At 44.2% G+C, this 7,654-nt stretch overlaps 1 protein-coding gene across 1 annotated transcript in view; it reads right to left on the reverse strand.

The window, feature by feature from the left end:
* Positions 1-4,626: 4,626 nt before the first annotated feature.
* The window catches only part of POLR3B (RNA polymerase III subunit B), a 180,542-nt gene continuing 177,514 nt past the window's right edge, over positions 4,627-7,654 (reverse strand). Inside the window, exon 28 of the mRNA XM_019515336.1 lies at positions 4,627-5,172. Within this exon, the coding sequence (XP_019370881.1) occupies positions 5,043-5,172 (130 nt within the window). The 3' untranslated portion in view covers positions 4,627-5,042. The remainder of the gene's footprint in view (positions 5,173-7,654) is intronic.

Raw genomic sequence — 7,654 nt, forward strand, 5'->3', positions numbered from 1 at the left:
ATAATGCCTAAAAGTTTAGGATTTTATCAATGAACCACATTGAAAAAAAGTAGCTTATACCTCATTTAAATCCATTGACAGGACAATCCACTTAAACAGCAGGGCAAGACATTTCTTGCAATTGAAGGGATAACTTTCAATGAATCTAGATCCTTTCTCTGTTTTGCAGTGAAATAATAGACTTGATTACTGAAGTCTGGGCTTCAAAGCATTTCTTCCTTTTTTTTTTTTTAGTACTGCTGAATGCTCAAAATAAATTAGATGCTTTTAAATTATATTAAACGTTAGATCTCCCTTCTAACAGTAGCATATACTTCAGTTGCATTGGGAAGTGGATTGTATTCAGCATTTCAGCTGGGACTAATGCCTCTGACCTTCACATTGAAAAGTATTTCTGGTAAAAAGCTTCTCCTGGACACCAGGCAGCAAGAGATAAAGAAGCTGGCCTGGAATTAAAACTTTATGGCAGCTCTCTAACCACAGTTCCTCATTCTAAAGCCCTAAGATCACCCAGTATTGTTTAGAATATTACATTTCTTTCAGGGATGAGACAAAGAGTCACTGCAGGCTAGTTTTGAGGAAGACCAGTCATAGCACTGAAGTCATTAGCTGACATTAGAACTTTATGTGAAGGCATTCATTTTACAAAGGAAAAAAACACCAATGTGCCTAACAGACATATTTAACATTTTACAGGTTTTTTTTGAGAATTAAGAAGTCCTAAGTGCCAGATAAGAACTATGAAGACTGTGAGACTCTCAGATGAAGTAATGGCCCTTACAGGGTAATTTGAGAGGACTGACAGGCATATTTCCAAACAAGTCCACTAGTAGCATAGTTTTTTTGACCATACTGGACTCCAATTCCAGTCACCTGTAATTCTGTCTTTTGAACTACTGGAGAGAGGTCAGTCTCTAGCAGTTCTCAGAGTGTTTTATGTTGGCTGTGAAATGTAGATACCATACACACAACCAGATATCATTCTAGTGTCTTACTAATAACAGTGATCATCTGTATATGCTTTAAGACCTACAGGAGAAAAATAGATACAGAGATGGTAAAATGATGAATTCATGCTGAGCTCTAGTCTTCATATATGAGAAGTATATTTAACAAAGAAAACTAGATTTGACTTTATCCAAGTAAGACAAAGGCAATGTTTGGTGGACAAAACTTCTAGTTTAAAACAGTACACCACACAGCCTGTTGCCAGAACTGTCTGTAGCCCATATGGATCTACGAGATCCATCAGTGCTAGAAATTCTCTGATGGGCAGCAAAGACCAGGACTGCTTTCCCGCTTCCTTCCCCATAATCAGCAAGCCAAGGGGATATGACCTTTCCTCCCTGGTACAGGCCTTACCAATGCCTTTATTAGCTCTTATATCAACTCTTGCAAGATACTCTTACGGTTATTCTTCAAGGTCACACAGAAGCCTTTTTGAATGGGGTAAACTGTTACAAACACATTTCTTCTTACTACCTCTGCTCTGTTTCTAGGTACAATTTTAGCTATTGCTTACAAATTTGAAAGCCCCAAGAGGTCTGTAACTCACCCCTCATATCCAGTGATAGCAGTTAAGATAAGAGCAGCCAGCAAGGACATGGTCTATATTCCCAGATCCAGGTCAGAGCTCTCCCAGTGATCAGCTTCAGCCTTTGAAGCTCACTCCCTCTGGTGGTCCACCAGAGCCTCTGTGTGGCAAATCTCAGGGAACAATGTAAGGTGCACTAATTTGACCAGAGCTTTTAATTAATGCTCTCCCTTCAACCCATTCAGGCAACAAGAAGGTAATTTGCTTATGGTGGCAGCTTACAAGATGTCCCTTCTGGGGCCATGAACAACTAGTCTATGAACAGAAAGTTAAGGCATGTTCAAAACAGTTAGGGTCAAGGTATAAGTGCTTTGGAAGCCTTTTCAACTCCAAGCACTGCTCTGAATTACCTAGATTACTGCACAGGGGGAGAAGCCCATCCTTCATAAGAGTCCTACTACTAAGACTTGACTTGTTACCCCAGACACAAGGCTACTGGCTGAAACAGCTCAGAAACAGCTAGACCCCACTCAATAGCACCTGATGGGCACTTGCCACTGCTTTGCTCTTTCCCTCTTCAGTTAAGAGCTCTTTCCACAAGCAGAAGAGTAAAGATGTGCCAAGTTTGTTTGGCCATTTCAAAAGGGCAGTGTCTCAGGATCTCCTGAATAAAGTCTGCTTCCTTGCTTCTGATGCAGACTGCTCAGCTCCCTCTCTTTGATGCAACAGGGGACTCTGAGCCAGTTAAGCATGTGCAGAGTCATGGCCGGAGTAATTTCAGAGTATCTGCACATACTATATTCCATTAAGAGCAGCACAGCACTTCCTTCTCCAAATCCTCTTTGGCAGAAAAGCAGTCCTGAATTACCAATGTGGGACTGTTCTTTACCAATACTTTGGCCAGCCCAATTTAAAAAACTCCTTTTTAAAGTGTCAAGAAAAACTCCATTTGCATCTGTATCCTAGCTTTTCAGGGCTTCAGCCCCCAAACTATTATGTGCTAGAATACTGCAGTCAATGGGCACGTCCACACATGCAAGCACGTGCGCTTGCAGTAGCTCAAATAGAAGCGGTGCAAATTTGAGCCAGGGCTTTTTGCCTCAGCGCACATGCTCAGACATGCACTTTGTTGTGAAGCAAATTGTACCACTTGGGGCAAAAGAACCCTGCCTGGCTCCTCCTGGATCTGCAGCCAGGGGGAACTAGAGCCTGGGGCCAGCACCTGTGCTACCCCCAGCAGTATAAAAAGCTGCCCTGTCCTGGCACCATCCATGCAAAACCTTCCCTGGCAAGCAGCTCAGGGCTACTCACTCTCAGGAGCTTCTGGGGCCCAGCCAATTGATACCTGGGGACACTACCCCTTCTGCCAACTGGACTGCTGCAGCAGCATCCCAAATCCATTTTTAAACATACCCCAAAATCCATGTTCTTCCACAGTTAAAATGAAAAGCCACTCTACACACACCCCCCCCCCACTCTATAGAGAGAGACTGCGATAACTTGGGTAATGCTTTATTGGTATATTTACAGTGTTAAAGCAATTTGGAAGCCTACCAGTGTCTCTTTCATCATGATAAAATAAAATTTAAATACCTATGTGTTGCGTGCTTTTGGTTTTCTTCATACATGATGGGTGTGTGATGAGGGTATGTGGTGTTTGCAGAAAGGGGGTGAGAAGGGGTGTAGGGGAAAGTGGGTGGGTGTGTGTGAAGGGATGTGGGTTGGTCTGTGGGTAGGAATGGGGCAATTGCTGGGAGGACTGTGGGTGTGAGTGGCATTGTGGGGGGACTGCTCAGGAGGGGTGGGTCCCTCGGCCCCCACATGGTGCAGCCCCACCCCAGCATATGGAATGCCCCCCCACCTAGGGTCCCAGCTCCACCCTGGAGGGCCACAGCCCCTATACCCCACAGGGCCCCAGCCCCCCTGCCCAGGGTCCCAGCACCCTGGAGGACACCCCCCACCAGGGTCCCAGCTCCACCCTGAATTGCCCCAGCCCCCCACCCAGGTCCCGTAATTAACCTTTAACAGCAGCAGCGGGAGGACCATGCGCTGAGCCCAGCCAGGTCCTACCGGCTCTGGGGCTGCTCCTGCTCCCCAGCTGGGCTCGTCTCCTGGCAGCAGGACCTGGTGCAGCATGAGGGGACTGTGTGCCAGGCCCACAGGGGTCCTGGGGCCCCTTTGCAGCATGGCCGGACTGGACCCATGGTGACAGAACCCGGCAGCACAGTGTGTGGTCCCCATGTGTGGGGCCCAGCTGGGTCCCGCTGCCCATGGGGCTGCTCTGCTGGGTGGAAGGGGGGATGTCCCAGGGCTGTGGGGGCTGAGGACCTGGCTCAGATCCCTGCAGCTCACTAGTCCAGCTTTGCATTGGAGCGGGTTGCATGGGGGGCAGAGGCAGAAGCCAGCCCTGGGGCCTGGCCCATGGTGACAAGACCTGGCTCAGCATGCCATACCTGCATGCCGTGCCGCCCAGCTGGACCCTTCCTATAGCAGCAGGACCTGGCCCAGCATGTGGGGACCATGCGGGGGGTAAGGACTGGCTCGCAAGGCACCGTCTTGAACCGTGCCTTGCTTCGCTCTATTGAGGAGCAGTTTTTTTAGATCCCTGGATATCTAGGGGTCTAATTTTGTCCCCGCGCTGCAAACTTGCAGCACAGGGAAACTTGTTTTTATTCCCGGCACATGCCTCTTGCCCCGCCTCAAAGGGGTTTGAGGCAGGGCAAGAGGCACATGCGCACTCATCTGGACACGCCCAATAGAATTAAATATTTGACTTTATAAGCCAGATTCTGCCAAGACACCACCTCTCAAAATTAACTGGAACTGGAGTATGCCCAGCTGAAAGTAGAATTTGGCCTTGTGTGTATGCACACCTCAGTCCTCTCTCTTTACTTGCTTTTCTTTGTTCTCTCATAAAAAGACACAGTTCTTCAGAACTACCAACTCCAGTTCTTTAGTCATGCTGAACTGTCAGATGTTTGTAGCAAAATGTTTCAGCAACAATGATACCTTAGACATTTTGTACTTAAAAACACTTAGCACAGTAGATTTGAGAACATTAACAACTAGCTCACCGAAACAGACTCATACAGTATCTTTGAAAATTTTTATTCCTCATTCACATCCCACCAATGTGGAAAATAAAACTAACCATTTCAGCACGAGGCAGTGACTTCTGCCTAGTATATTTTTTGGCCCTACCCCAGCAAAGCACCTGCATAACTGAGCATGCAACACTCATTCTTGAAAGGTATGCAGGCACTTTGCTGGGGCAGGGCCATATTACAGTTGTTGCACACCTTATTCAGAGCTGGTTAAGTCTTCATTGATTGCTCTTCGGTAGCTCTCAGCGTGGTCAGTGCACCCAAATTAAAACAGGAGTGGGTGGGAAATCATGTAGTCAAGTATTTCTTCTACTCCCTTGGTTTTAAGAGTCACTTGTGTTCAGGAACATTTCTTCCAGTTATATATATGGGTCTTCATTTTGTGTTAATTTTTTTGAACTTGCTCATTCATTGTATTTGGCCAATTTTAGCCTGGGTATAATGTTCATGGACTGAAGCTCTTGGAATAACAGTTTACAGGCGTATGGTATGCGCAGGGATGACACGTGGCATGAGGACTTGCAGTAATGGCACCTAAGGATAAAGACAAAAATCAGTACTGGTTTATAAACAAGCAAGTTCATAAGATGTTGTCATGTGGATCTTCTGGCCAGATGCATTTAAAACACTGAGCACTATGATAACTTTAAGCCCCTAAATGGTTCTATTGGTGTCAACGGGATTACTTGGGTGCTAAAGAGCTAAGCCTGTGTTCTGTCGGATCAGGACCAGAATGTTCAGTACCCTGCAGGAAAAAGTCCTATGTAACCCTTGCATGCTGAAGTACCAACACTCAAGAAACAATAGTACATTAAAACAAGAGTAAAACTAACATTTTCTAAAAACTGGAACAAATTGTTCAGTTTGTTCCACACAATTTTCAAACATGGATAAGATGCAAAAAGGAAAAACCTCCGAACATTAGGTTTTTTGGGTTTTTTTTTTGTTTTTTTGTTTTTTTAACATATGTGACTTACTCTGCCTTACCAAAGCATCCCAAATCCATTCATGCTGATATTCCTATGATGTGCATTTTTTCTCAAGCACCCCAGAACAAGCAAGCAGCCAAAGCAGTGTAGACAGCAAATATGATGGTAGGCTAGTGAAATGGCATTTAAATAATCCCTTCACTAGTCACTCTGATAATGGGATCTGAGAATTTTGGGAGCCATGGTTTCTCTTTTGTTTGATATATACAGTGTAATACATTTGCGTAGCTAGCATTTTGAACTGTTATAAGCTTGAAAATAGTACCCTTCTCTCAACAGCCTTTCCAGTATCAGATAATTCATCATTCCATGTTTTATCCTTCTCCAAATGGAAGCAAGAACCAACACTAAAACTCAGCATTTACTTTTACTTTAAACACTGAACCACCATACAGAATTAAAGACTTCTGCAAAAACAATCACTTTCCCATTTCCTTTGGCTTCCATGTCGTTTCTTTCTTCTACTACTTAATAACATTAAGAAAGCAAATCACTTTGAGGAAACTGGATGATTTAGGATTTTGGTATCGGGCTCTCCAGTTTTTCATCCTCTGGGGTTTAGGTTCAAATTCTGACCTGCCTCAGCTCATGAGATCTTAGAAGCTCTTCATTTGATGATGGTTTAGCAAAATTCTTATTGATTTCAGCATTATGGAACAAGCCCATAAGCAATATTCACATTCGTAAGTCAACGCTTAGTCACTAGGGCTTGATTGTGCCATCAGTGGGCCTGCTCCAAAAGCCAATGACATTGAGGCCAGGACCAATGAGAGCAACTGAAGTTCTGACAGCGACCTCATTGGGAACTAGATCACACCTTTGATTCCAAGAGCCAAAGTCTGCCAAACCTGTCTTGCAAACTGGGTTACTCTTCCTTTCTTGAATTATCTATACCACATACTGATGATGTTTGTGACCTGCTGGTTTTCATAAATCACAGCTCCCTCACTGTCACATACTCTATAGTTTACCAGGGACATACTCTGCCACTGGACCACAACCTTACTTACAATATCCCAATTCAGGAAGAAGCAGCTTGATTTGGAAATGGAATGAATGCAAGCTTTTTGGAACTAGCCAAATAAGATACAATACCAAACTCTTTCCTGAGACTTACTGTCCTGATTGAGCCACTACTATTACATCATTGGATTGGTGAGGCCAATGCTGTTTTAAAGAAAATGGAGCTCAGCTATTGCTGTAGTTAAAAATAAAAGCACCATCTGGTTTGAGACAAAGTTATGAGAACAATGACCATTTTCTGATACTAAGATAGCAACAGTTGGTCACACAGGATGGCAGCAGTCACATATATCCCATGCCACATTCACATGACTATTCTGCTCCTGCCCAGTCCAGAATCAGGGCCAGAGGAGCTACAGCTATGAAATGGGGTTCAAGAGAGGCAAGAGAACATGGTCTTTGTTGGAATGATATGGAAGAGGCACCTTACAGCTTAGAATGGGAACGACAAGCTGAGACTAACATGGCATCCCACAGAGCAGCATGGGGATATGCTATGGTTGGCCATGTATCTGTGTTTACCAAGCAGTACAATCTCTGTAAATACTAGATGGAAAATGTACAGCTTTAGAGATGGGCAGTACATGAACACAGGATACAAATACTTACATAGCCAATTCTAGCCTGTTTGCGAATAGACAGCTCTTTTGTACAATGGGAATTACATTCACTTACACAAAGCTTAAACTGGTACACTGATAAACATCTTTATCTGTAAGTTTTCATATACTCTGAAGGTGTTATTTTAACATCATTCCCAACACTTTATGGTCTCTTCTGGGTCTTCAAAACCTTCAGCTTAAAGAACAAACCTGGCTTGTTGGAACAGGCATTGGTCCCACTGGGATCACACGCAACAGTAAGACTGCTAATATTGGGTACTGAATTAACAATCCAAAGTAAGTGTTTTATTCTCTATCAATCTTTGCTGGGAATTCAGAGCTGCAATGATTTGTAGAAGCAACGATCCACCCACAGAGGACAACAGAATATTACTTCCCTGA

The sequence above is a fragment of the Gavialis gangeticus genome, unplaced genomic scaffold (assembly GCF_001723915.1).
Source record: "Gavialis gangeticus isolate Ggan-Ray unplaced genomic scaffold, GavGan_comp1, whole genome shotgun sequence".
NCBI lineage: Eukaryota > Metazoa > Chordata > Crocodylia > Gavialidae > Gavialis > Gavialis gangeticus.